Source organism: Gasterosteus aculeatus, chromosome 1, assembly GCF_964276395.1.
Source record: "Gasterosteus aculeatus chromosome 1, fGasAcu3.hap1.1, whole genome shotgun sequence".
Classification (NCBI taxonomy): Eukaryota; Metazoa; Chordata; class Actinopteri; order Perciformes; family Gasterosteidae; genus Gasterosteus; species Gasterosteus aculeatus.
In genome coordinates, this window is record NC_135688.1 from 27,023,431 (window position 1) to 27,050,251 (window position 26,821).

The window sequence follows — 26,821 nt, forward strand, 5'->3', positions numbered from 1 at the left end:
CTTTCTGATTGTCACAATAAAAGTCCTTAATATTGTACAAAGAGAAGAATTATGGACCTTTGTTATGGTGAGGCAGACGGGCGTGGACCCAAGCGCAGCACACAGGGGAGGTTCTTCCGCCTGGAAAATAATGTGTTTATTCAGACATATACACATAAAAAGGTGAACAGGGCAGAGTTGAGTCTGGAGGGGAGACTGGCCTCGGAGAGCGAGCGGGAGGGCGGGCAGGGATCCTGCAGCACTCTCTGACGACGGAACGATCTGGCGCTGAATGGCAGGGAGACCCGGGTTGATGGAGGAGAGTCCCCTGATGGCTGATTGACGTCAGCTGTTCCAGCCACACCCTTCGGGGGTGAACAGGGGGAGACCACGCCTCCTTGCAGAGACGGGGGAAAACACGGGCAAAGCAAACAAACACAGGGGGAGCTGCTGGACCGACAGCATGACATTCTTTTAGCCATGATTATTATCAATGTTTGTCGTTTTCATAGTTTCACGTTTCTTAAGTACATTGTGACCCAAATGATGCAGCTTTACACTTTACTCTGTTCGGTCCGGCCCTCCACAGCTGATGAGAGTCTCACAGTGTGTCGGTGTGAAAGTAGAAGCTCCCGAAGCAGCACTTCCTTTTTTGCACCTCTTATTGTAGAGTATGAGGTTCACGGTGCGTCCACCTCCCTTCAGTGCACGTGCAGCTTCAGTTGCAGCTTTAGTTGCAGCTTTAGTTGCAGGTGGACCAGCATGTCGGGATGGAAACTGTGCTTTGTTCTGCTGCTGTACCTCCCGGTTTGCTTTAACTCTGAAGGTAACTGTGGTGGAAATTTGTGGATTCAGCCCATGTGAGAAATCAAAAGTATCTTGAGCTTGCTTTGTGATTAAGTATTTATTACTAACTAGAATATAGAAAAATGATAAAGAATACAGAGATCATCAGCACAAGCCGTAAGCACAGACAGAAGTCAAATGACTACAATTCAGCTGAAAAGGGACAGAAAGTTCCTTCCCCCAAAAGGAGCAGGAAGATCTGACAAAGTTTCTATGGGGGACGAGGAGCTTTTATACATCTCTGAAGGTTCGAGGAATGCTAACCAGATGTTGTTTCAGGAACCTCCACGACCCTCTTAGTGGGACCAAGTCGATCATTTTGACAGACAGGAAAACACAGGAGAAAGGTAAATAGAAGAACATGATCTGCCCAAGCCACATATGGATTTCATCGTAGACTAGGTCAGGTCACATACAAGTTCTTGAGACTCTCACAACATGCACCTCAACAAATTCTCCCCCGACATCCCTCTCTTTTTGTCATTCTTTGACAACTAAGAAATCAGGAAAACGTTAAACGATCAATTCAAAATCAAGAATGAAAAATTAAACATAAAAAACGTAGAACATACATCATTAACTCAAAAGTACATGAGAACATTTACTTAAACCACCAACACATAAAATATCGTCCAGTTACACACAATATTCACATTCGTTGTCCCTGTCAAGGCTATCCGGATGGTGGAGTCCATTTCTGAACTAGACCCTGCGTAGTAATACTCATGTGTTCAACTGATACATAAGTACTGACAACCTTCCTTACAAAGAGCTTTAAAACAGTTACAATTAGGGTTATAATAATTACAGACAAAATTATCCCATGGCAGTTCCTAGAAGAGAGAAGTTCCCCATGATCCAACCCATGCCTGCATTTCCCCAAAAGGATTCCATCCTGACTTTTTGTGAAGGTTCCCTATGACTGGAACACAGCTATAAGCAATGTTGCCACAAACTAAATAAACCTGCTCCGGTAAAGCGAGATCTTTGGATTCAGTGGTAAAGCTGATAATATCATAACTACAGTCACTCGTACCGAGATGAAATCCATCCAGAGCACAGAAGTTAACACAGCAGCTGACGTTGGTTAAGGGATGGACCGGAATGGGAGGTGCTGGTTTGGTACAATCTCTACTCTGAGGTCTAGTTGGGATTAAGGTTTACTACAATTATGTCTACTCCAGGTTGAGTGTGTGACTTCAAAATCATTTGCCCAGGGGATGCCCTGTATGCCCATCTCCAATCGAATAGATGCTGTATTTGGTATGAGAGTACATGCAGGGTTTTTTAACACCTTACTGTCCGGTGTGCAATTGGTCTCCCTGAGAGTCATTTGCACTTGATATCGTAACCCCTGTTAGACATATCTTTTGTAATAGGTTAATCTAAGCAACATCACTTGATTAATACCGTCTATTTTCACGATTGAACCGCTAAACTGCAAAACGTACAACCTTCCACCCTCATAGGCAACTGTGCTTTTCGCTGTTGTCGCCGTTTGCGGTGGAGGAGTGTAACAGTCTTTATCATTACTCACAAATCGATGAGATAGCTCAGGCCACCCCTCGGCTTCCGTGAATGGAACAGGAACCAGCATAGGTGCTCTAGATGAAGTGGGCATATGCTGACATATCCAACAATTAGACATTCCTTTCGTTAGCAAGGTCATTCTCAATAGTCAACGCAATATTGTCATGCTCGTACGGTGGTGTACGGGTTGGAAGTTCTCTTAACTGTAGGCTTACTTTGCACGCATACTGCCAATCTAGCCGTGTGAAGTGGGCTGGCTCCGTCGTACAGTCTGCAAGTTGAGCGCACCAGAACGGGTATTCCCAACTTGTGTCATATTTAGGACTTAGAGTCACTGTGCAAGTGTCGTTTGTCTGACACTGAGTCCTAAAGTCCTCTGAGTTCAGGACTGACCAGTGACCTGAGTGCGGCGTGCTCAGCCGTAACATGTAAGCTTTGCAACCCTCCTTTCCACACCCCCCCTTTTGGACATTTGAAAGAGATCAACCTTTGCCTCCAAGTGCTTTAGTGGGGGGCTGTTCTGGCCTGCGGGAGGTCATGGCCTGTGGTTTAACGGCCTCGTAAATTATTTCAGGTGGTACTGTTTTAGGCTGTGTCTCACTGACACGATCGTGGTTTACTGCACCAGAATGGTGGATCTGCTAAATCAAATGTTCCGTGCACCCACACAGTACATACTCTATCTCTTCTTACCCCGGGAACACACACAACTTCAATTACGTGACTTTCTATTTTAACCTATGCATCATGTTCGATTGTGTAGAGCAAACACTCGTCTCGTCGCATTGTTTTGCTGGACAGTGGAAGCTTATTTTCCCTTCCTGAAATTCTCTATTGGAGAGGTGGAGAAGGCTGGAATCCGTGATCTTCACATAAGGGGGTTGTAACTCATTGATTGTGAGGGAAATCAGCACAAATGTGGCCAGCGTCAGGAATATGCACATGTTCATTCTCAGGCGCCAACCATGCTTCCTAAGTGTCCTTTGGCGCTGGAGATCTGTCTTTTATCGCTTTTCTCCGGGTGGCTGCCGTCCTTGCTGTCTCTGCCGTCTCTGCCATCTCTACGGGGCTCGTTGGTGTCTTTGAACACTGCAGTGGGGGAGGGCTCTCCACCCTACAACCCCTTAACCGGAACCAGATGGAGGTGCTCCTTCGTCTCCTGGATCCGGGATGCGTTTGCAGTGGCTGGCGTGGACCCACGTCGCTTTCCCACCTTAACTGCCGTCTCCGTGGTCAGGAGTACTTGGAAGGCCCCGTGTAGCGTCTCTGCTTCCAGTTCTTTCTCCGGTGATTCTTAATGAGGACCCAGTCTCCTGGTTTCAGGTGGTGCTGGACTGCAGTAGCCGGGGATGGAAGTACCGCTTTTACCTGCCCGTGCAGTGCTGAGAGTGAGGGGGAGAGGTTAGCACAATATATCAGCATGCTCATTTATAGCAGTGCACATTCCCCCTTTGCCCACGTGTTCTCTTCCATGAGACAACTTAGCATAAATGTGGAAGAGAGCATGTGGCAAACAAGGCCCACTGTCTGGCCCTGTCCAGATTCCGCCCTCAAGAATGGCACCAGATCGTTTCCACAGGGAATGCTCCTGTGCACCGGCAAGAGACTGAATTGTGGGAAGATCGGCATAAGGACTAGGATCGGTCGGTGTGGAAAGCATTTGAGTGAAGGGGAAAAGGAAGCCCTGTGAGGCTGCCTTCTTTGCCGCTGCATCCGCTCCCCTGTTTCCTGGCCGCCGCCTGTTTCGGGTGAGCGAGAAGCAGAGCCGTCCACAAACAGCTCAAGATCTGCATTGGGAAGAGCTGTGTCCAACAGATCAGGCCTTGGTATGAATGTCTGCTGCAAGACAGAAGTGTCACATCACAGAAGCCCATAATGTCACATGATGCTAAAATCTCTCTCTCGGCTGCCGCCACTGCTCGCAAACAGAGAGGAAGACCCGAAGCAACAGGGTCAAGTTTTGAGGAGAAGTAGGCAACAGGCCTAAGTTCCCCTCCATGAAGATGACACAAACTGATGTCATGTAACAGTCCTTCTGGTCTATGAACTGAGTCTACGGTAAGTCGGGTCTCGGTAGGCCCAGAGTCGGGGCCTGTGATAAGGAAGTCTTTAAGTCCTAACAAGCCTTTTCAGCTTCAGTAGTCCAAGTCAGTTTGTCATGCGCGCTGAGGCCTTTATCATGGACCATGAACGAGAGAGGTGCCTCTCTTTCCGAATAATTTGGGATCCACTTTCTACAGTATGAAATCATCCTCAAAAAACTCATCATTCGTTTTTTTTGTTTTTGGTACCAATTGAATTGCCCCAACACGTTTGGGAGAGAGGGATTTTGCCCTCAGCTGTGATCACATGTCCCAGATAAGTCACTTGTTCTAGAGCAAATTTAAGTTTTTCGTAGGCAAGCCTTATGTCCGTTCTCTGCCAAATGTTTAAGTAGCGAAATTGTGTCAATTTTACAAGCCTCCTTTGATGGGCTGCAAATCATCATATCAGCCACATAATTTAGATGGGCCGACCCTGCAGGGAGTTATAAATTATGTAGATGTTCCTAAGCGCATCTGTGGAATACACCTGACTTCTGTGGTAACCCACTGGACATCCTATCCATTTATAGCCGCGCCCAATAAAGGAAAAAAAACAAACAAACCAACTTATGTCTTCTTGTTTGGGTGGCTATACAAGTCTGCGTGTTGTGTGCATTCCTCAATGAGCTCTACTGTTCTGTGTACACTTACTCGTGTGATCAACATTACCACTAGCGCTATACTCTTCATGAGGATCCTCTGCACCCGGTCTAAACTTTAGGCCGAGACGCTGTTGCAACCATGGACCAAGATCCTGTATCCCAGTGAGATGGTTTAGCCAATGAAACATAGAGTAGAATCAAGAAACACCTTTTTTCCCTTTGGGAAGGAGAGAGAGATACAGACACCGCAGCAGCCTCTTCTGACCAATACACATGCTTCAACCACAATCTCTCTTTCTCCAACTTTTGGTCATGCCATACGTCCACATACCTTCTATCTCGCCCTGTGCTTACATGGGATGTGCAATGTAATGTTCATGCATGTAATATTCTACTGTGTGTGTACGCGCAATTTGTACACGGTCATGAGTAATTTATGCATCAAGGTATGCTAGTCGTTTTCATCCATATACATACAGGAGGGTTTTTGGACTGTAGTTGAACATCTAAAATAATTGCAATTTAGTCTTTTTTTCTTCTTTTTTTTTTGTAAATGCCATCTGATGTTGAGCTCAAACACAATGCCAAATGCTCTTGAGTCAACTACAAGTGTTACCGGATGGCAAGAAATCATCAATGTCAATTATGGGAATTTCTAAATTTAAAAATGAGTTAGTTACTCGACCTGTAATCTAAGATGTGTGTGTGTGTGTGTGTTTGGTTGTGTTAGCTATTTGTTTCGTTTATGTGCTTGTGTAGGGTGTGTTACTTTCTCATCGTGGTGGGGTGATCCGTCTCTGGGGTCCGCCCCTCCCTCTGCCTCCCTCAGTCAGACGTGTGATGTGTCTCATCCTCATGTGCTCAGGACACTCTGCTCGCCAATGTCCTTGCTGTCCACAGTTGTAACACACGTTTGGATCATAATTACCGTAAGTCCGATCTGATCTGCCTCTGCCACGAGCTCTTCCATAACCTCTTCCTCTTCCATGTTGGCCTTGGGCAAATTGTTGGCACTGCAAGCACGTAAACATCGCATACTGAGCCTTTTCAAAACCTTTTAGTTTGTCCTCTTTCTTGTGTAACTCATCTTCAGCGTGTTCAGCGTGCTGAAGGATGTCTGCAAGAGCACACGTTTTCCAGGTTGCACATGATCTTTTCACCATCCGTTTAAGTTCAGGTCTCATTCTGCCTATAAAATGTTCTTTCGGATGGACTTCATATGGCATCAGGGGCGGTGCCCCCATTGGATCAGGTCGCTTAAGGCCACTGTGGATGTCAAAAGCTGTCGTCAGGCGTCCCAGGAATGAGCTGCATGTTTCTTGTGGCCCTTGTGTCATAGAGGTGACGATGGACAGGTTCAGTCTCAGAGGAAAAGTTTCTTTTACCAACACAATGAGAGCATCTACAGCACTTTTAATGTCCACATCCGTGCCGTGCTCACAATCAGGATCTTCCAGGCGAGCAGCCATTCTTGTGGTGTTGAACACACTCTGAACTTTGTGATAGTCATGTTTCAGAAGTCTGCACATCAGACGCCGCAGCTCTGACATGCTAGGATGGTATTTTGTGACAAATTGCTGAAGATCAATCTCCCACTTAGCAAGATTGTCCTTAGGACTGCAGACGTGGCTCATTGCCTTGGTCACATCGGTATCTGACCAGGGTCTGAAGACCATCATCGGCCCTTGCGCCCCCTCCACTGGAAAAGAAGCTGCAGGATCGAACAACGTTTTTTTTCCTTCTCTGAGCAAGGCCCGCCTTTGTTGAGCCTGCGAGCGGGTCACAGTAGGTGAAAAGGTCATGTGGCTGGTGCTGGAGGTTGAATCTGGCTTCCCTCCTGGTGGGCTGTTGTCAAACCAAGGAAGGTTTGCTTGTGCTGCTTCCTGCTGAGGAGACTCAGCAGCTCATGTTCATGAAGGCTGGAGATGGAGTAGCAGTGAGGGGAGGGGGGGAGTCCAGATCCGTGTCCACCAATCTCCTCAGGAACTCATAAAAACAAGGATAAAGTGTTATTGGGTTAGAAGGGGTACACATTTCAAAACTTTTCGTAGGATCTTCGGTCTTTAATGAATTAAATGCTACCAACCTCTGTCTCTCCCTTCTCTCCGACTCATACTTCCACATCTTGAAAGCTTCCCAATCTGCCTTAAATACCACATTCTTCTTCTGCTTTCTTCCCGACAGGCCTGCATGCTGAGCTGCATCGTTCTTCTCCTTTTCCCTCAGTTGCAATTCCAACTGTTCCAATTGATTCTCACTCAAACTCCCCTTTGAAGGAAACCCCAATTCAACCCATTTTTGTATTTGATTCAAACTGCCAGGATAACGCTCTGACATCAATTTACACAATGGTGGCAGGATATTAGTCTCATGGTTATCACCCGTCTCCCCTTTACTCTGAACACTACTCATTTAGATATCCGTATCTGTACACAAGGAGTGTACGCGCCTATAAAGGTGCGCACAACCGGATAACTAAGGCAAGTCAGTTGACCGTTGCTTTCTCTGGTCACTCAGTCTACTGCATTTATCCAAAGTTGGCCTGTGAATTTTCAGGAGACACAGGATATGCAACTCGAGAAAATACTACAGGTGACCCAGACACGTCTGCCTACAACACACTCGTTGTGAGATAGGCCTAAAACCATTTTGTCATGACTCTGTCTGTCTTAAAATAATTTTGATCTCTCACTGCGTGTTCTTCGTTTCTTTTCTTGAACTGGAATGGATCGGTAATCCGGGTCTCGTTGGGACGGCAGCTTCTCACCCTCAGGGAGGAATCACCTATACTATATGGCCTCCTGTCCGTCCGTCAGAGTCACGATCACGCGTCCATCCCATCCTCGTCGCCAAGTTTGTGGTGCTTCTATTCACAGCTCAAGCTCACGTTTCTTAAGGACATTGTGACCCAAATGATGCAGCTTTACACTTTACTCTGTTCGGTCCGGCCCTCCACAGCTGATGAGTCTCACAGTGTGTCGGTGTGAAGGTAGAAGCTCCCGAAGCAGCACTTCCTTTATCGCACCTCTTATTGTAGAGTATGAGGTTCACGGTGCGTCCACCTCCCTTCGGTGCACGTGCAGCTTCAGTTGCAGCTTTAGTTGCAGGTGGACCAGCATGTCGGGATGGAAACTGTGCTTTGTTCTGCTGCTGTATCTCCCGGTTTGCTTTAACTCTGAAGGTAACAAGAACAAACACGCAATGCATCATACAAAAGAATGTTTTTTCTTTAAAAATATAGCAATCTCTTACTTACAATTTGTGAAAATGGAGAATTGTTTTTTGTAATCTTCAATTGACTTATTTGCAGTGAGTGAATTTAAAACCATCGGGAGAGGACCTGACGTCACTCCCATCTGCAGCAATGCAACAGAGAACATAATGCTCATAGTGTGTAAGATCAGAACTAACAGGACTGGAGCAGAGTGTCGTCTGCTGTATCGACACGGAGGAGACTTTGAGCCCGAATGTGACTCCAGGTTCACTCTTAAGATGGAGAATCAGACCGCGTTTCTCCACCTGACTGGTCTCACACCAGTGGACAGTGGGAACTACACCTGTGAGTGTTCACGTGGGGGCGAGACCGTTACCCTCCATCTGAATATCACCGTGGAAGGTAAACCCATTTCATACTTTTTACCTTTTTACAGAGTAAATAGCCGTCATGTATCTGACAAAGAGCTTTTTCTTTACGATGTTTCAGGGGAAGAAGAGAGAGAGAGCGGCGTGACGTCACACACGCGGCTTCTAATCGCGTTGATCGGTGCAACAACAGTCATCTGTATAACTGCAGTTATCTTTGGGTTGATCTACAGGGGAAAACGTCACAGGTGAGTTTAATACTGTAATACACCTATTGGGAATAATTTAGCAGCATTAGACATATTTAACTGTATAAATATACGTTGTGGTGAAAACACTTCTTTTAAATACAATTTGTTAAGTTAAAGTAGATGTTTAAGAGACTTCAAACGCACCACAGCAGTTTACTGTTATCACTGTAGCTGGACTCATCTTTGGGTTGATCAGCAAAAGAAAACTTCTTGGGTGAGACTAAAATAAATGTGTGTGTGTGTGTGTGTGTTTTGTGGTGCATTAACTCTGATGACTTCTAATTTAAAAGGTCGCGGTCATCTGTACGTGAGACTCACGGCTCTGTGAGTAAAGTCGCCTTTTTAATCATCTGTACCTTTTTAAACTCCCTCATGTGACCTCCAACCGCTTATTGACAAGCTGACGTTTCCATGGTAACAAGTCAGTATCACAGTGAGAATATCTTCTCTCGTAGGTTGAAGACGACCCAGATGACCCGTATACGAGCCTCCAGCAACCAGCCGCTGACCTTTACCAGACGATCTCCCACTCAAGAGGCTCTAAAGACCAGGAAGTAGACGGAGGAGACTCTGATCAAAGTTGCCAGGACACTTATGAAAATATGACTCCGTGAGCAGCACGAGGACTGTGACTTGTGTTTGTACTTAATCATGATTTCTTGCAATAAGATGTGATTTAAGTAGATGTTGAATGAGCTGAAGGTCCTTTTGAGTGACATTTCACTGGGATCAGTGTAACTGTTCTCTGTCCTCTTTCACTGCACAAAATATTCAAGATTCATTGTCTGAAAACACGTTTATCACTGAAATGTTGCTTGTCGGTGACTGTGTCCAATAACAAGTGTCAAGAGATATTTTAACAAGTACACACAGGAGGATCTTAAAAATCTGTATTTTCCATTTGGTAATGAAATGTAACCTTTTAAGTTACTACTTTGTTTTTAAATACTCTGTATGAAAGTAAAGCAGTGGTTGAAGGATTATGAAATGCAATAAAGGGAGTAACACATTATTTCTCTTGTACTAATGTTTTGAACATTCACACACCTTGTTATGAGTTGGGACCTTTCTGATTGTCACAATAAAAGTCCTTAATATTGTACATAGAGAAGAATTGAGTTTCTTTTAATCATGTTGATTAATGCTAATTGAGGGGTGAATATCCCTAAAAGTTTCAACCTTCCCGTCACATGAACTAATCTAAACACCACGAGCTTCTATTCACAGCTCAAGCTCACGTTTCTTAAGGACATTGTGACCCAAATGATGCAGCTTTACACTTTACTCTGTTCGGTCCGGCCCTCCACAGCTGATGAGAGTCTCACAGTGTGTCGGTGTGAAAGTAGAAGCTCCCGAAGCAGCACTTCCTCTTTCATAAGAGTATGAGGTGCGTCCACCTCCCTTCAGTGCACGGGCAGCTTCAGTTGCAGCTTTAGTTGCAGCTTCAGTTGCAGGTGGACCAGCATGTCGGGATGGAAACTGTGCTTTGTTCTGCTGCTGTACCTCCCGGTTTGCTTTAACTCTGAAGGTAACAACAACAAACACGCAACGCATCATACAATCAAGTGTTTTTTCTTTAAAAATATAGCAATCTTTAACTTACAATTTGTGAAAAAGGAAAATTTGTTTTTGTAATCTTCAATTGACTTGTTTGCAGTGAGTGAATTTAAAACCATCGGGAGAGGACCTGACGTCACTCCCATCTGCAGCAATGCAACAGAGGTCATAATGCTCATAGTGTGTAAGATCAGAACTAACAGGACTGGAGCAGAGTGTCGTCTGCTGTATCGACACGGAGGAGACTTTGAGAACGAATGTGACTCCAGGTTCACTCTTAAGATGGAGAATCAGACCGTGTTTCTCCACCTGACTGGTCTCACACCAGTGGACAGTGGGAACTACACCTGTGAGTGTTCACATAATGGCGAGACCGTTACCCTCCATCTGAATATCACCGTGGAAGGTAAACCCATTTCATACTTTTTACCTTTTTACAGAGTAAATAGCCGTCATGTATCTGACAAAGAGCTTTTTCTTTACGATGTTTCGGGGGAAGAAGAGAGAGAGAGCGGCGTGACGTCACACACGCGGCTTCTAAACGCGCTGATCGGTGCAACAACAGTCATCTGTATAACTGCAGTTATCTTTGGGTTGATCTACAGGGGAGAACGGCACAGGTGAGTTTAATACTCTAATACACCTATTGGGAATAATTTAGCAGCATTAGACATCTTTAACTATATAAATATAATACTTCAAATGTGCTGCAGTCATTAATTGCAGCACTTTACTGTCAGAAGCGATGGAGGAAGACAATGTCCTTCATTTGTTTCCATGGTACTTAGAATAGAGGAAACGAAGATGAGTTACTAATGCATTGTTTTCTGACCCATCAGAAGACAAACAGAACCACCGCACACTCCTGAAAACACGGTGCGGAAACAATGTCACCTCTCTTTTACAAACACATTCATGTTTTTCATCTGGCTTCACTCCTGTTATTAAAGTCACGTGTCTCTCTGCAGGAGGCAGAAGCCATCGCGCTGTACAGCACCGTCATGCGGAGGGACAGCGTGCTTTATTCAACTGTCGGCCCACACAACTGTCTCCACAACAGCAATCAGTCAAACACGTCCACCACAGAGGACACTCGTCCAGAGGCTCTTCTGTAGAGCTCCAGCTCTGCTGCTTCCATTCCGGGTGAAGTGAGACCTGCTGTCCACTAGGTGGCACGCTTTGCTTTGTGCTGAATGTAGTGTTATTAAATTGTAAAGCAGTCATCATAAGAAACAACGAATTATCTAAAAAGAAATAAAGAGCTGAAGCTAAACATGTTGTTCCCGTCTCTGAATCGGTCTCATATTCTATTTAGAATAACTACCAAATAGTGCAGCTATCATGTTATCGGCCATTTGATATTCCTGATCCCTTATTGTGAAGCCTCCTTGGTTCTTTGTGTCATTTATATTCTGTCTATGCAAGAAAGATGATTATTATCGTTAAAAAATAAGTGAAACCAGAAGTTTGCCTTGAACAACTAATTATCGCTGATTTACACTATAAATGCTATTAATCTTATACTTATGAACCTTTGCCTGTTAAAATTTGTTCACGCAACCGTTTCTTTGATTTTTTGAGTCTGCTAACATTTTACCCCTGTCATTGTCTCAGGTGTTTCCCCGCCAGCGTTCCTTTTTATTTACAAAGTACGAGGTCACAAGCGCTAGGGCTGCAACTAGCGATTATTTTTGCAATCAATTAATCTATCGACTATTTTTCTGATTAGTCGACTAATCTAACAAGTATTTACCATAGTGTAGGAGCGTGGAAACAAACACACAGGCAAGTATTCCTTTTGACTTGTAGGTTTTTATTACGTTAGAGCAGAACTCTCGTAAGTGTGTTGATATGAATTATTTTTCCCCACAATCTTTTGTTTGAACGAACCAATGGATTCACCGACTTAGTGCATTTAACGTAACTGAAAACGCGTTTGCAAGCGTCCTCCACGAGACGCAACGCGCAAACCTCACGATGAGGCCGACGTTACTTTAGTCAACTGAAACTTACCCACGAGGAGAAGACGCGGTGTCTCCAGCAGCTCGCGTTTGAAATGTTCCCGCAGTTCTGCGGTGGAATGACGGCTCTGCGTTCCACCGTTTAGTCTTGTTTGCGGATGAAATGCTGTCAGACGTTTGAAATTCCGTCTCGCTTTTTTTTCTTCTTCGTTCAACTTGACGAACTTCTTCTTCTCCGCGGTGCACGCAGACGATGGAGGCCAACGCCGCATGAAAAACACCAGCAGCTCTGACTTCTATTGTACACACAACGCGTCGACCATCGAAATCCGCGTCGACGATTTCTCGTAATCGACGTGGTCGATGACGTCGGACTGATGCTGCAGCTCCAACAAGCGTTCGCTTTGTAAACCAGCGCGGTTGTGCTGCTGCGGAACAACAGCACAGGGAAGCAGGCTGACCGGACTTTGTACGTTTTAGGGTGAATTCTCTAATACATGTAAAGAAAAACGTACTTGCTTTCTCTGCGACAAAAGGTGGCGCGATTGAACAGTCGCACGACTCTGACGTCACTGGGCGCCACGTGATGGCGCTGTTGTTGCAGCAAATCTAGTTATTCCTCAACAAGAAGGATTTGTATTATTACTCCAAATAACCCTACTTGGCTCATTGTGCGCAATGAAACCAGATATCGCAAAATGTATCAAAATATTATTTAAAAATTTGATGTACAGTATTTTTACTGATGTTTGCAGAATAATGGGGGGGGGGGGGGGGGGGAATAACATTAAAAAGTGTATCTAATAGTATAAATGAAGTTCATAAAGTTCCATTTAAGAACAGATGGGTAGTGAGTCTTTTTCTCCAGTTAAGGATCTGACTACATCTCTACACTTACTTCCATATCTGAGAAAGTAAGGTTTTATATCAGGAACACATAAGCTAATAAGCATGTCATAAATTCATATTAGGTATGTTTGGGCCACCTACAATATGACAACCCAATGAAGGTGGGCCTAAATGTTTCTACTACTTCTTCTTTGATGTGGGAACAAATTTGAATGCACCACATCCACTGGAAGTCTGTGATAAATAAACCAACTTTCATGCATACGGTTCGAACCTTAATGAGGCAGATTCATTGACAGATAAGCAGTCCACCGGCTGCCTGACAGCAGCAACACGCACACAAGCGATGCCGCGGCGTCCACATCACCCCTTAAGTTCCCCGTGCAGCCTCCTCTGAAACCGCACTGCTGTGCACAAAGACGCACGAGTTTGCAGGAGACGCAGATGATGAAGATGGTGGAAGGGTGGAGGAAGTGAGCTCAAGAGGATGAACCACAGACATTGACGAGAAGCGAGGATGTCGCTGTCAAGATGCACAGACTGAAACGAGACTCGTACAGGAAAGGCGAGGTAATGTCAGGGAGCACGGGTTTTTTTTCTGGTGTGATCACCTTAAACTGTGAGATCCTCCTAATCTGAGATGTTTCACTGCATCGGAGCTGCCACATTTAGAGAAGTAAGCGCACACACAGGCCTGCTCTCCCCTGCATCGCACTCACCGCCCCTGCTTTAGAGGGGGAAGAGGCCGAGGTAGGAAGGGAGCGAGCAGAGAGCAGAAAGAGGAAGCAGCATGCAACCAAGTGGCTTCAGCACTTCTCTGTTAAATGATGAGCATGGAGGAGGACTTCCCACTTGGACAGGCTGCGACTGAGGCATCATGAGGCCCAACCACGGCTGGACCGTACTGCATGCCTTCGTCTTGGCAGGGATGCTTCTCGACTTAAAAGCTGACAGTAAGTTATTATTTTATCCTCAGTAATTGTGTATGTCGCGTATCATTCCTCTGCAGGACTCCCATGTTTAATCCGTCCATCGGAGTAAAACGTCAGCTTGAATGTCTGTTAAACCGACATGTAAACGTAGCCGATAATGCCGTTCTCTGATGCTGAAAATGCTCCTCTTTGGACGCTCCTTCCGCTACAGGTGTAAGTGGGAGTTTGATGGAAACGACTCTATTTACTGCCACCGACCACACGGTCATTCATGCATTTGTCTATAACTGTGTGGCTTTCTTTTGCCTCATTTGTTTCTTTGTAGTTTGAGGCCAAAGGATGTTTTATTCAATAGTCACTGTTGTTGGTGGTAGTGAGCAGCAGAGAAAGTTGACTTGGAGCAAAACAAAATCATAACTTGAAATGTTACATATTGCCACAGTGTTACGGCAGAAGAGTTGCCTTTTCAATTCAAAGGTTAAAGTCAGGTGGGGGTCACTCTCAGTTCCATTTCATGCAAATTGTCTTTCCATTTATTACAAAGTTAAATGTCAGTTTCCGTGTGTTTCATCTGTTTTACTGCATCACATTTGTTGTTTTTCAAGTTTCAAGTTTTCACACGTGCTCTAAAACATTATCTACACATCTTTAAAAGTCCTATAAAGCTTTGCATTCAGATTACTTAAAGAAGCATTCTTTTTAATTTACAGTTTTGAAGGTTTTTCTCCTGCCTGAAATAAGCATTAATGTGAGATGGTAAAGCTACAGCTGTGACGCTCATACACTCAGTATTTCATCTTTTTATTCAAATCTGTAGTTCAAAATAAACAGATTTAGGGAGAAATTTGAGTAATTTGATTATGTGTTTGTTCTTATCAATTTAAACAATGTAATTGTGGATGTGGATATCTCGATATATGATTGCACTGCGATACATTTCCCATTGAAAGATAAATTATAACATTCAATTATCCAAAAGCCCTAATTGTTACATTGCTACATTAAACTGTAGAATAAGGATGAATGAACCTTTTCTGTTTTTATTTGCTTTCATTTTGCAGATGAAGATACAAGTTGTGAAATAGAAGTTAAAGTCAACCGTAACACGGTTTTTGAAACTTTCCTGGGAGAAGACCTTCGGATAAACTGCACAGTTGAATTCTGCAGTGATTCAACGCCTTCAGTCTCCTGGAACAAACAAAAGAATAATGTCCGCATCAACATCAGCAGCGCTCACATTAAAACAGAGTGGAAACGTCTAGGAGATTTGGTTGGGATGTCATTTTTGATCTTCCAAAACGTCGGCATAGACGACTCAGGTTTGTATCAGTGTGAAGCGGGAGGAATTGTCAGTCATCTCATCAACGTCTCTGTCCACGGTGAGTGAGACTTTCACAGTAATTCAATGCATCTGTTTGGCCAAAGAGGCCTTTGTCACATTGTGCAGATACATAAAAGTTGAACCAAATGTAGCCTCATGTCAGTAAAGCTCCTCATTGCTGCTGTGCTTTGTTTCACAGGTGATGACGAGCGCAACAATTTTGCAAGGAGCAAAGACACACGTAAGAACGACAGTGAAACTTCTATTCCACTGGATTTCTACGTCTTCAGTTAGATCCAAATTCTGGATCTTTTATTACTGATGGTCAAACGCAACCACATTAACTGACATCGCGTCAAATCCCGTCAAACCAACTTTAAATCGCTGTGCGTCCTCAGACAAACTCTTGAGAGCTGTTGAATTTATTCGATCTTTCCTTTAGACTCCTGCTGCTAGAAAAACAGAAGGAAACAGTCAGTTTGGCTCCTCTCTCTAATCTCTGATTTAACATGTGCATTGAGATCTGTGTGATCTAAATCCTGTGTGAAGCACCGAAATGAAGGTTTGCTTTCACTGAGAAGAGGACACGTGTTGCACTTCCTTCCTACCTCTCTGCACCAGAGGCCCACTGGCTGGAGAGATGTGTTCTGTGGTCTGCGGCCATTGTTTGCACTTCGTAAGCGTCGCTTACAGACTGCAGCTCTTCTGACAGCTCTCTACCATCATGGACCAGCCGACGCAGTTGTGTTGCGTTCTTCTGCTGGCGTTGTGCTTGTGTTTGGACGCTGAAGGTCCTGAAATGACCTTTAATTTGAGTGATTCAGTTCTGCTTATCAGAGAATACCACATTGTTATTGAGGTAAAAGGAAACGTCACTCGAAGTGTGTCGCAGAGACCAGAGAGTAGAGTTTATTTAACATCTGTGATCATAGAAGTTGTGTTTTTGTGAGTAGTAGCAGTGTTTTTAATTAGCAAACAATATAATCTTACAAAATATCAAAATTATAATATTTCTCTACAAACTGAGTAAATACCAACGTCATTCATCAAACATTTCTTGTATTTACAGACATTTTAGTGGAGCGATTCATCTTCAGTGTTACTTTCATGGCAATCCTAAGTGCTTCAATCGGTGTAACCATCACTGTAGCTGGACTCATCTTTGGCTTGATCTGCAAAAGAAAACTTGGGTGAGGCTAATATGAATGTGTGTGTGTGTGTGTGTGTGTGTGTGTTTTGTGGTGCACTAACTCTGATGACTTCTAATTTAAAAGGTCAAGGTGCGCAGTATCGTGGTCATCTGTACGTGAGACTCACGACTCTGTGAGTAAAGTCGCCTTTTTAATCATCTGTACCTTTTTAAACTCCCTCATGTGACCTCCAACCGCTTACTGACAAGCTGACGTTTCCATGGTAACAAGTCAGTATCACAGTGAGAATATCTTCTCTCGTAGGTTGAAGACGACCCAGATGACCCGTATACGAGCCTCCAGCAACCAGCCGCTGACCTTTACCAGACTGTCTCCCACTCAAGAGGCTCTAAAGACCAGGAAGTAGACGGAGGAGACTCTGATCAAAGTTGCCAGGACACTTATGAAAATATGACTCCGTAAGCAGCACGAGGACTGTGACTTGTGTTTGTACTTAATCATGATTTCTTGCAATAAGATGTAATTTAAGTAGATGTTGAATGAGCTGAAGGTCCTTTTGAGTGACATTTCACTGGGATCAGTGTAACTGTTCTCTGTCCTCTTTCACTGCACAAAATATTCAAGATTCATTGTCGGAAAACACGTTTATCACTAAAATGTTGCTTGTCGGTGACTGTGTCCAATAACACGTGTCAAGAGATATTTTAACAAGTACACACAGGAGGATCTTAAAAATCCGTATTCTCCATTTGGTAATGAAATGTAACCTTTTAAGTTACTACTTTGTTTTTAAATACTCTGTATGAAACTAAAGCAGTGGTTGAAGGATTATGAAATGCAATAAAGGGAATAACACATTATTTCTCTTGTACTAATGTTTTGAACATTCACACACCTTGTTATGAGTTGGGACCTTTCTGATTGTCACAATAAAAGTCCTTAATATTGTACAAAGAGAAGAATTTAGTTTATTTTAATCATGTTGATTAATGCTAATTGAGGGGTGAATATCCCTAAAAGTTTCAACCTTCCCGTCACATGAACTAATCTAAACACCACAAGCTTCTATTCACAGCTCAAGCTCACGTTTCTTAAGTACATTGTGACCCAAATGATGCAGCTTTACACTTTACTCTGTTCGGTCCGGCCCTCCACAGCTGATGAGAGTCTCACAGTGTGTCGGTGTGAAAGTAGAAGCTCCCGAAGCAGCACTTCCTTTTTCGTACCTCTTATTGTAGAGTATGAGGTTCACGGTGCGTCCACCTCCCTTCAGTGCACGTGCAGCTTCAGTTGCAGCTTTCGTTGCAGGTGGACCAGCATGTCGGGATGGAAACTGTGCTTTGTTCTGCTGCTGTACCTCCCGGTTTGCTTTAACTCTGAAGGTAACAACAACAAACACCCAATGCATTATACAATCAAGTGTTTTTTCTTTAAAAATATAGCAATCTTTAACTTACTATTGTTTGCAGTGAGTGAATTTAAAACCATCGGGAGAGGACCTGACGTCACTCCCATCTGCAGCGATGCAACAGAGGTCATAACGCTCATAGTGTGTAAGATCAGAACTAACAGGACTGGAGCAGAGTGTCGTCTGCTGTATCGACACGGAGGAGACTTTGAGCCCGAATGTGACTCCAGGTTCACTCTTAAGATGGAGAATCAGACCGCGTTTCTCCACCTGACTGGTCTCACACCAGTGGACAGTGGGAACTACACCTGTGAGTGTTCACGTGGGGGCGAGACCGTTACCCTCCATCTGAATATCACTGTGGAAGGTAAACCCATTTCATACTTTTTACCTTTTTACAGAGTAAATAGCCGTCATGAATCTGACAAAGAGCTTTTTCATTACGATTTTTCAGGGGAAGAAGAGAGAGAGAGCGGCGTGACGTCACACACGCGGCTTCTAATCGCGTTGATCGGTGCAACAACAGTCATCTGTATAACTGCAGTTATCTTTGGGTTGATCTACAGGGGAAAACGTCACAGGTGAGTTTAATACTGTAATACACCTATTGGGAATAATTTAGCAACATTAGACATATTTAACTGTATAAATATACGTTGTGGTGAAAACACTTCTTTTAGATACAATTTGTTAAGTTAAAGTAGATGTTTAAGAGACTTCAAAGGCACCACAGCAGTTTACTGTTATCACTGTAGCTGGACTCATCTTTGGGTTGATCAGCAAAAGAAAACTTCTTGGGTGAGACTAAAATAAATGTGTGTGTGTGTGTGTGTTTTGTGGTGCACTAACTCTGATGCCTTCTAATTTAAAAGGTCAAGGTACGCAGTATCGCGGTCATCTGTACGTGAGACTCACGGCTCTGTGAGTAAAGTTGCCTTTTTAATCATCTCCATTCATCCATCCATCTTCAACCGCTTATCCGGGGTCGGGTCGCGGGGGCAACAGCTCCAGCAGGGGACCCCAAACTTCCCTTTCCCGGGCCACATCTACCCGCTCTGACTGGAGGATCCCAAGGCGTTCCCAGGCCAGTGCAGAGATATAATCTCTCCACCTAGTCCTGGGTCTTCCCCGGGGCCTCTTCCCAGCTGGCCGTGCCTGAAAGACCTCCCTAGGGAGGCGCCCAGGGGGCATCCTCACCAGATGCCCAAACCACCTCAACTGGCTCCTTTCGACGCAAAGGAGCAGCGGCTCTACTCCGAGCTCCTCGCGAATGGCTGAGCTTCTCACCCTATCCCTAAGGGAGACGCCAGCCACTCTCCTGAGGAAACCCATTTCGGCTGCTTGTACCCGTGATCTAGTTCTTTCGGTCATGACCCATCCTTCATGACCATAGGTGAGGGTAGGAACAAAGATTGACCGGTAGATCGAGAGCTTTGCCTTCCGGCTCAGCATTCTTTTCGTCACAACGGTGCGGTAAAGCGAGTGCAATACCGCCCCCGCTGCTCAGATTCTCCGGCCAAACTCACACTCCATCTTCCCCTCACTCGTGAACAAGACCCCGAGGTACTTGAACTCCTTCACTTGGGGTAATGACACATTCCCTACCTGGAGTAGGCAATCCATCGGTTTCCTGCTGAGAACCATGGCCTCTTATTTAGAGGTGCTAATCCTCATCCCGACCGCTTCACACTCGACTGCGAAACGCTCCAGTGAGAGTTGGAGGTCACAGACGGAAGATGCCATCAGGACCACATCATCTGCAAAAAGCAGCGATGTGATCCGCAGCCCCCCGAACTGTAGACCCTCCTCCCCCCGACTACGCCTCGATATCCTGTCCATGAAAACCACAAACAAGATTGGTGACAAGGCGCAGCCCTGGCGAAGGCCAACCCCCACTGGAAACGCCTTCGACTTACTGCCGAGCACCCGAACACAGCTCTCGCTTTGGGCGTACAAGGATTGGATGGCCCCAAGCAAGGACCCCCACTCCCGCAGCACCTCCCACAGTATCTCTCGGGGGACCCGGTCATACGCCTTCTCCAAGTCCACAAAACACATGTAGACTGGATGAGCATACTCCCAAGCCCCCTCTATGATCCTGGAAAGAGTGAAGAGCTGGTCCGTTGTTCCACGACCAGGACGAAAACCGCATTGTTCCTCTTCGATCCTTGGTTCGACTATCGGCCGAACCCTCCTTTCCAGCACCTTAGAGTAGACTTTACCCGGGAGGCTGAGTAGTGTGATACCCCTGTAATTGGCACACACTCTCTGGTCCCCCTTTTTGAAGAGGGGTACCACCACCCCGATCTGCCACTCTTTTGGCACTGTCCCAGACTTCCACGCAATGTTGAAGAGGCGTGTCATCCAAGACAACCCCCCAACACCCATTGCTTTTAGCATCTCTGGACGGATCTCATCAATCCCCGGGGCTTTGCCACTGAGGAGTTGTTTGACTACCTCAGTGACCTCCACCAGGCTAATTGACGATGATCCCTCCTACGCCTCCAGCTCCGCCTCTACCAAAGAGGGCGTAGTAGTTGGGTTCAGGAGTTCCTCAAAGTGTTCCTTCCACCGCCCGATAACCTCCTCAGTCGCGGTCAACAGGGTCCCATCCTTACTGTACACAGCTTGGATGGTTCCCTGTTTCCCCCTCCTGAGGTGCCGGATGGTCTTCCAAAAGCACTTTGGTGCCGACCGAAAGTCCTTCTCCATAGTTACCCCGAACTCCTCCCATACTCGCTGCTTTGCCTCCATCACGGCAGAGGCTGCTGCCCTTCGAGCCTGTTGGTACACTGCAACTGCCTCTGGAGTCCCACCGGATATCATAACCCGGAAGGCCTCCTTCTTCAGTCGGACGGCTTCCCTGACCACCGGTGTCCACCACGGGGTTCGAGGGTTACCGCCCCTTGATGCATCTAAGACCTTGAGGCCACAACTCACCGCCGCGGCTTCAGCAATGGAGGTTTTGAACATAGACCACTCTGGTTCAATGTCCCCTACCTCCACAGGAATGTGAGAGAAGCTCCGCCGGAGGTGTGAGTTGAAAATCTTTTGGACCGGGGCCTCCTCCAGACGTTCCCAGTTCACCCTCACTACACGCTTGGGATTACCGGGTCTGTCCCGAGTCTTCCCCCATCCTCTGACCCAGCTCACAACCAGATGGTGATCAGTTGACAGCTCTGCCCCTCTCTTTACCCGAGTGTCCAGAACATGCGGCCTCAGATCAGACGATACGATTACAAAATCGATTATTGATCTTTGGCCTAGGGTGCTCTGGTACCACGTACACTTATGAACATCCTTATGTTCGAACATGGTGTTTGTTATGGACAATCCGTGACTGGCACAGAAGTCCAGTAACAAACACCCGTTGGGGTTCAGATCAGGGAGGCCATTCCTCCCAATCACGCCTCTCCAGTTATCTCCATCGTCGCCCACGTGCGCATTGAAGTCTCCCAGTAGGACTATGGAGTCCCCTACTGGAGCCCCATGCAGGACTCCATTCAGGGTCTCCAAAAAGGCAGAATACTCTGAGCTGCTGTTTGGTGCATATGCACAGACAACAGTCAGAGTTTTCCCCCCCACCACCCGAAGGCGTAGGGAGGCGACCCTTTTGTCCACCGGGGTAAACTCCAATGTAGCAGCACTCAGCCGGGGACTTATGAGTATCCCCACACCCGCCTGGCGCCTCACACCATGGGCCACTCCGGAGTAGAATAGAGTCCACCCCCTATCCAGGAGTGTGGTTCCAGAGCCAAGGCTGTGCGTAGAGGTAAGCCCCACCAGATCCAACTGATAACGCTCCACCTCCCGCACAAGCTCCGGCTCCTTCCCCCCCAGAGAGGTTACGTTCCACGTCCCCAGAGCCAGCATCTGCCGCCCAGGTCTGCTCCGTCTAGACCCCCCACTGTCACTGCCACCCTTGTAGCAGCGCACCCGACCCCATCGGTTTCCTCCACAGGTGGTGAGCCCATGGGGAGTAGAGTGTTGGGCTGCCGCGTCACTCCTTCGGGCTGTGCCCGGCCGGGCTCCGCGGTAAACTTGGCCACCAGACGCTCGCTGTCGGGCCCTCCATCTGGGCCTGGCTCCAAATGGGGGCCCCGGGCTTCCTCCGGGCCGGGTAACTCCTTCCCTCTTCCGTTTTTTCATGGGAGTCTTGAACCAACAACAGTGACTATTAAATAAAACATCCTCTTTTTTTAATCATCTGTACCTTTTTAAACTCCCTCATGTAACCTCCAACCGCTTATTGACAAGCTGACGTTTCCATGGTAACAAGTCAGTATCACAGTGAGAATATCTTCTCTCGTAGGTTGAAGACGACCCAGATGACCCGTATACGAGCCTCCAGCAACCAGCCGCTGACCTTTACCAGACGATCTCCCACTCAAGAGGCTCTAAAGACCAGGAAGTAGACGGAGGAGACTCTGATCAAAGTTGCCAGGACACTTATGAAAATATGACTCCGTAAGCAGCACGAGGACTGTGACTTGTGTTTGTACTTAATCATGATTTCTTTCAATAAGATGTGATATAAGTAGATGTTGAATGAGGTGAAGGTCCTTTTGAGTGACATTTCACTGGGATCAGTGTAACTATTCTCTGTCCTCTTTCACTGCACAAAATATTCAAGATTCATTGTCTGAAAACACGTTTATCACTGAAATGTTGCTTGTCGGTGACTGTGTCCAATAACACGTGTCAAGAGATATTTTAACAAGTACACACAGGAGGATCTTAAAAATCTGTATTTTCCATTTGGTAATAAAATGTAACCTTTTAAGTTACTACTTTGTTTTTAAATACTCTGTATGAAAGTAAAGCAGTGGTTGAAGGATTATGAAATGCAATAAAGGGAATAACACATTATTTCTCTTGTACTAATGTTTTGAACATTCACACACCTTGTTATGAGTTGGGACCTTTCTGATTGTCAAAATAAAAATCCTTAAAATTGTACAAAGAGAATAATTTAGTTTCTTTTAATCATGTTGATTAATGCTAATTGAGGGGTGAATATCCCTAAAAGTTTCAACCTTCCCGTCACATGAACTAATCTAAACACCACGAGCTTCTATTCACAGCTCAAGCTCACCTTTCTTAAGGACATTGTGACACAAATGATGCAGCTTTACACTTTACTCTGTTCGGTCCGGCCCTCCACAGCTGATGAGAGTCTCACAGTGTGTCGGTGTGAAAGTAGAAGCTCCCGAAGCAGCACTTCCTTTTTCGCACCTCTTATTGTAGAGTATGAGGTTCACGGTGCGTCCACCTCCCTTCAGTGCACGTGCAGCTTCAGTTGCAGCTTCAGTTGCAGGTGGACCAGCATGTCGGGATGGAAACTGTGCTTTGTTCTGCTGCTGTACCTCCCGGTTTGCTTTAACTCTGAAGGTAACAACAACAAACACGCAATGCATCATACAATCAAGTGTTTTTTCTTTAAAAATATAGCAATCTCTTACTTACAATTTGTGAAAATGGAGAATTTGTAATCTTCAATTGACTTGTTTGCAGTGAGTGAATTTAAAACCATCGGGAGAGGACCTGACGTCACTCCCATCTGCAGCAATGAAACAGAGAAGATCATAACGCTCATAGTGTGTAAGATCAGAACTAACAGGACTGGAGCAGAGTGTCGTCTGCTGTATCGATACGGAGCAGACTTTGAGAACGAATGTGACTCCAGGTTCACTCTTAAGATGGAGAATCAGACCGCGTTTCTCCACCTGACTGGTCTCACACCAGTGGACAGTGGGAGCTACACCTGTGAGTGTTCACGTGGGGGCGAGACGCATTTCCTCCATCTGAATATCACCGTGGAAGGTAAACCCATTTCATACTTTTTACCTTTTTACAGAGTAAATAGCCGTCATGTATCTGACAAAGAGCTTTTTCTTTACGATGTTTCGGGGGAAGAAGAGAGAGAGAGCGGCGTGACGTCACACACGCGGCTTCTAAACGCGTTGATCGGTGCAACAACAGTCATCTGTATAACTGCAGTTATCTTTGGGTTGATCTACAGGGGAGAACGTCACAGGTGAGTTTAATACTGTAATACACCTATTGGGAATAATTTAGCAGCATCAGACATATTTAACTGTATAAATATAATACTTCAAATGTGCTGCAGTCATAAATTGCAGCATTTTACTGTCAGAAGCGATGGAGGAAGACGATGTCCTTCATTTGTTTCCATGGTACTTAGAATAGAGGAAACGAAGATGAGGTACTAATGCATTGTTTTCTGACCCATCAGAAGACAAACAGAACCACCGCACACTCCTGAAAACACGGTGCGGAAACAATGTCACCTCTCTTTTACAAACACATTCATGTTTTTCATCTGGCTTCACTTCTGTTACTAAAGTCACGTGTCTCTCTGCAGGAGGCAGAAGCCATCGCGCCGTACAGCACCTTCATGCGGAGGGACAGCGTGCTTTATTCAACTGTCGGCCCACACAACTGTCTCCACAACAGCAATCAGTCAAACACGTCCACCACAGAGGACACTCGTCCAGAGGCTCTTCTGTAGAGCTCCAGCTCTGCTGCTTCCAATCCGGGTGAAGTGAGACCTGCTGTCCACTAGGTGGCACGCTTTGCTTTGTGATGAATGTAGTGTTATTAAATTGTAACGCAGTCATCATAAGAAACAACGAATTATCTAAAAAGAAATAAACAGCTGAAGCTAAACGTGTTGTTCCCGTCTCTGAATCGGTCTCGTATTCTATTTAGAATAACTACCAAATAGTGCAGTTATCATGTTATCGGCCATTTTCCTATTTAGATATTCCTGATCCCTTATTGTAACATAATCTAAAATGTGACGCCTGCTTGGTTCTTTGTGTCACGTATATTCTGTCCATGCAAGAAAGATGATTATTATCGTTACAAGTAAGACTTTTAAGAAGTGAAACCAGAAGTTTGCCTTAAACAACTCCTTATCACTGGTTTACACAATAAATGCTATTAATCATATACTTATGAACCTTTGTGAGTCAAAATGTGTTTATTGAACTGTGATTCTTAGTCCCCTAACACTTTAATCCTTGTCATTGTCTCAGGTGTTTCCCCACCAGCGTTCCTCTTTATTTACAAAGTACGAGGTCACAAGCGCTAGGGCTGCAACTAACGATTATTTTTGTAATCTATTAATCTATCGACTATTTTTCCGATTAGTCGACTAATCTAACAAGTATTTACCATAGTGTAGGAGCGTGGAAACAAACACAGAGGCAAGTTTTCCTTTTGACTACAACGTGAGGCCGTTTATTTCCATCCAATAACATGTCACACGTTCCCATCCTGCTCCCTTTTTACCCCCCATGTCACCGGAGTCAGCTGCTTCCTCTTGAGGGCCTCGTGATGCTCTTATGCGTCTATAGGTAAAGAGAAAGTGCAAATAAAGTTTTTAAAGTAATCCTATTAATAAATCCTATTCAAGTGACGAGCACGTTGAGGATGTTCTCTGTCCACACTCCATCTGCGCGTGCACGAGTCTCTCTGGAGGATAAACTCGTGCACGCGCCTTCGCTTAGTACTAGAAGAGAAAGAGAGAAACACACAGAGCTTTAATTATCACGTTGTCGGCTTTAGTAGGTTTTTATTACGTTAGAGCAGAACTCTCGTAGTGTGTTGATATGAATTATTTTTCCCCACAATCTTTTGTTTGAACGAACCAATGGATTCACCGACTTAGTGCATTTAACGTAACTGAAAACGCGTTTGCAAGCGTCCTCCACGAGACGCAACGCGCAAACCTCACGATGAGGCCGACGTTACTTTAGTCAACTGAAACTTACCCACGAGGAGAAGACGCGGTGTCTCCAGCAGCTCGCGTTTGAAATGTTCCCGCAGTTCTGCGGTGGAATGACGGCTCTGCGTTCCACCGTTTAGTCTTGTTTGCGGATGAAATGCTGTCAGACGTTTGAAATTCCGTCTCGCTTTTTTTTCTTCTTCGTTCAACTTGACGAACTTCTTTTTCTCCGCGGTGCACGCAGACGATGGAGGCCAACGCCGCATGAAAAACACCAGCAGCTCTGATTTCTATTGTACACACAACGCGTCGACGATCGAAATCCGCGTCGACGATTTCTCGTAATCGACGTGGTCGATGACGTCGGACTGATGCTGCAGCTCCAACAAGCGTTCGCTTTGTAAACCAGCGCGGTTGTGCTGCTGCGGAACAACAGCACAGGGAAGCAGGCTGACCGGACTTTGTTTGTTTTAGGGTGAATTCTCTAATAAATGTAAAGAAAAACGTACTTGCTTTCTCTGCGACAAAAGGTGGCGCGATTGAACAGTCGCACGACTCTGACGTCACTGGGCGCCACGTGATGGCGCTGTTGTTGCAGCAAATCTAGTTATTCCTCAACAAGAATGATTTTTATTATTACTCCAAATAACCCTACTTGGCTCATTGTGCGCATTGAAACCAGATATCGCAAAATGTATTAAAATATTATTTTAAAATTTGATGTACTGATGTTTGCAGAATAATGGGGGGGGGGGGGGGTGTAACATTAAAAAGTGTATCTAATAGTATAAATGAAGTTCATAAAGTTCCATTTAAGAACAGATGGGTAGTGAGGCTTTTTCTCCAGTTGAGGATCTGACTACATCTCTACACTTACTTCCATATCTGAGAAAGTAAGGTTTTATATGAAGAACACATAAGCTAATAAGCACATCATAAATTCATATTAGGTGTGTTTGGGCCACCTACAATATGACAACCCAATGAGGGTGGGCCTAAATGTTTCTACTACTTC

The 26,821-nt window shown here is 45.2% G+C and overlaps 3 protein-coding genes and 1 long non-coding RNA gene across 8 annotated transcripts; 3 read left to right on the plus strand and 1 right to left on the minus strand.

Annotated features, from left to right (window-relative positions):
- Positions 1 to 868: 868 nt before the first annotated feature.
- On the minus strand, positions 869 to 23,411 carry LOC120824534 (uncharacterized). 3 transcript variants are annotated; one of them, XM_078100323.1, is made up of 4 exons: positions 23,289 to 23,411; positions 18,969 to 22,208; positions 17,872 to 18,021; positions 869 to 3,737 (listed from the first exon to the last, which is right to left on the minus strand). In XM_078100323.1, the coding sequence occupies exon 2, from the start codon at positions 22,200 to 22,202 to the stop codon at positions 20,550 to 20,552; it is 1,653 nt and encodes a 550-aa protein (XP_077956449.1). In that variant the 5' UTR covers positions 22,203 to 22,208; positions 23,289 to 23,411; the 3' UTR covers positions 869 to 3,737; positions 17,872 to 18,021; positions 18,969 to 20,549. The 3 variants fall into 3 exon arrangements, with proteins under 3 accessions (XP_077956449.1, XP_077956447.1, XP_077956453.1); XM_078100321.1 differs by lacking the exon at positions 23,289 to 23,411 and having other exon boundaries at positions 18,969 to 22,367; XM_078100327.1 differs by lacking the exons at positions 869 to 3,737; positions 23,289 to 23,411 and adding an exon at positions 16,390 to 16,666 and having other exon boundaries at positions 18,969 to 22,367.
- LOC120815231 (uncharacterized) lies at positions 8,095 to 11,704 on the plus strand. Of its 3 annotated transcripts, none has more exons than XM_078100414.1 (5): positions 8,095 to 8,222; positions 8,352 to 8,657; positions 8,745 to 8,871; positions 11,271 to 11,307; positions 11,400 to 11,704. In XM_078100414.1, exons 1-5 carry the CDS (start codon positions 8,159 to 8,161, stop codon positions 11,544 to 11,546), a joined length of 681 nt encoding a protein of 226 aa, XP_077956540.1. In that variant the 5' UTR covers positions 8,095 to 8,158; the 3' UTR covers positions 11,547 to 11,704. The 3 variants fall into 3 exon arrangements, 2 of the variants coding, with proteins under 2 accessions (XP_077956540.1, XP_077956550.1); XR_013467287.1 differs by lacking the exons at positions 11,271 to 11,307; positions 11,400 to 11,704 and adding exons at positions 9,165 to 9,198; positions 9,330 to 9,886 and having other exon boundaries at positions 8,104 to 8,222; XM_078100424.1 differs by lacking the exons at positions 8,095 to 8,222; positions 8,352 to 8,657; positions 8,745 to 8,871 and adding exons at positions 10,257 to 10,402; positions 10,532 to 10,837; positions 10,931 to 11,051.
- On the plus strand, positions 15,742 to 22,920 carry LOC144383051 (uncharacterized). Its single transcript, XR_013467292.1, has 8 exons — positions 15,742 to 16,353; positions 16,564 to 16,684; positions 16,769 to 16,817; positions 16,949 to 18,027; positions 18,115 to 18,420; positions 18,508 to 18,634; positions 18,926 to 18,974; positions 22,366 to 22,920. It is a non-coding gene; the product is annotated as an uncharacterized LOC144383051 (long non-coding RNA).
- LOC144383000 (uncharacterized) lies at positions 23,321 to 24,743 on the plus strand. Its single transcript, XM_078100441.1, has 5 exons — positions 23,321 to 23,444; positions 23,568 to 23,876; positions 23,970 to 24,090; positions 24,310 to 24,346; positions 24,439 to 24,743. The coding sequence occupies exons 1-5, from the start codon at positions 23,381 to 23,383 to the stop codon at positions 24,583 to 24,585; spliced, it is 678 nt and encodes a 225-aa protein (XP_077956567.1). The 5' UTR covers positions 23,321 to 23,380; the 3' UTR covers positions 24,586 to 24,743.
- Positions 24,744 to 26,821: the final 2,078 nt, after the last annotated feature.